This window comes from Aureococcus anophagefferens (assembly GCF_000186865.1).
Source record: "Aureococcus anophagefferens unplaced genomic scaffold AURANscaffold_23, whole genome shotgun sequence".
Taxonomy (NCBI): Eukaryota; class Pelagophyceae; order Pelagomonadales; family Pelagomonadaceae; genus Aureococcus; species Aureococcus anophagefferens.
In genome coordinates this window covers 668,740-669,916 of record NW_008705583.1, presented here as the reverse complement: position 1 = coordinate 669,916, position 1,177 = coordinate 668,740, and the positions used below count along the sequence as shown (strand labels likewise).

The following is a 1,177-nucleotide window of genomic DNA, read 5'->3' as shown; positions in this document are numbered from 1 at the left end:
GGAGAGAGGAGAGACTTCCTTGGGCATCCGCTGGAAGACGCGCGCGAGGAGGGGCTCGTCCGTCTCGGCACGGTGCCGAGCGCAGAGCGCCCGGAGCACGAGCAGGTCTTTTGCGGGTCCGAGACGAAACTCGCCGAGACGATACTTGGCCCAGCCGCCCGCGGCGTGGACGTCGCAGATGAGGTCCGCGCCCGCGGCATATTCTGGCTGTTCCTCACGCTCGCGTTCGTCTTCGACGCGTTCAAACCGAAAGCCAAACCCGGGACCACCGGTGCACGCGCCGTGGCGGAGGAGGAGACGAATCATGTCGACGCGGCCGGTGTCGACGTCTTCGCCATATCGCTCGGCGTCGCGGAAAATGATTCGGCCAGAATCTTCGGCTTCCATGAGAGGTGTGATGTCTTCCCAGTCGCCCGGCCAGCTATCTTCGCCGTCGACTCCAGCGCCCGCGTCAAGGAGCAGCTTTGCGATCTCTACAAAACCTTTGCGTGCCGCGGCGAAAAGCGGAGTGCGACCCGTGTGGGATACTGACGCGTAGTTCGGATCAGCGCCCTTCTTTAGTAACAAGCGTACCGCATCATAGTGACCTTTCTTACCTCCGCCGCGGTGATTCAAGCTAGGTCCGCCGACTGCGGCATCCAAAAGTTCGTCCACCGCTCTTTGCGCTCCCACGGATCGTCCGTGGTGCGTGAGAAAGTTCCGGGGGTCCGGCGCTGCGCCCTCAAGGCGACCGTCGGCTCCCAGTGGATAGTCGACCGTCTCGAAATGCGCTTCGAGCGACGCCACGTCGCCCTGCTTCGCCGCAACCAATGCATCCTCGTGCGAGACCATTTCGTTTGAGAGCGCACCCCTTGCGCGCAGCACGATCGACCTCGCAGGGGATTGCTGCATTCTCGCTCGAGATCGACAGGTGAAAACTGGTTGCGAGTTGCAGTGGATACCCCGTCGCTCGAACTATTGCAAGCCAAGACAAACTTTGAAGAAATCCTAGCTTCTAGAGGGCTAGAGACGGTGTCTCCGCTGGAGTATTCAGCGGCCGATGATGGAATCTCCACCTTAGAGGGGCCCGCGCTCCTCGAATATGCAGCGACGTGCAACGATCCCAGTGGCTTTGAGGTCCGCAAACATGTGGGTGAGGCACATGAAAAGACGCGACATCCGGACGATTGCGAGGCGA

At 61.1% G+C, this 1,177-nt stretch overlaps 1 protein-coding gene across 1 annotated transcript in view; it reads left to right on the top strand.

Moving 5' to 3' along the window:
* The window catches only part of AURANDRAFT_66554 (hypothetical protein), a gene marked incomplete at both ends in the record, with an annotated part of 3,768 nt that extends 2,762 nt beyond the window's left edge, over positions 1-1,006 (top strand). The window contains one exon of the mRNA XM_009041724.1: positions 992-1,006. Coding sequence (XP_009039972.1) covers positions 992-1,006 — 15 coding nt within the window. The remainder of the gene's footprint in view (positions 1-991) is intronic.
* Positions 1,007-1,177: the final 171 nt, after the last annotated feature.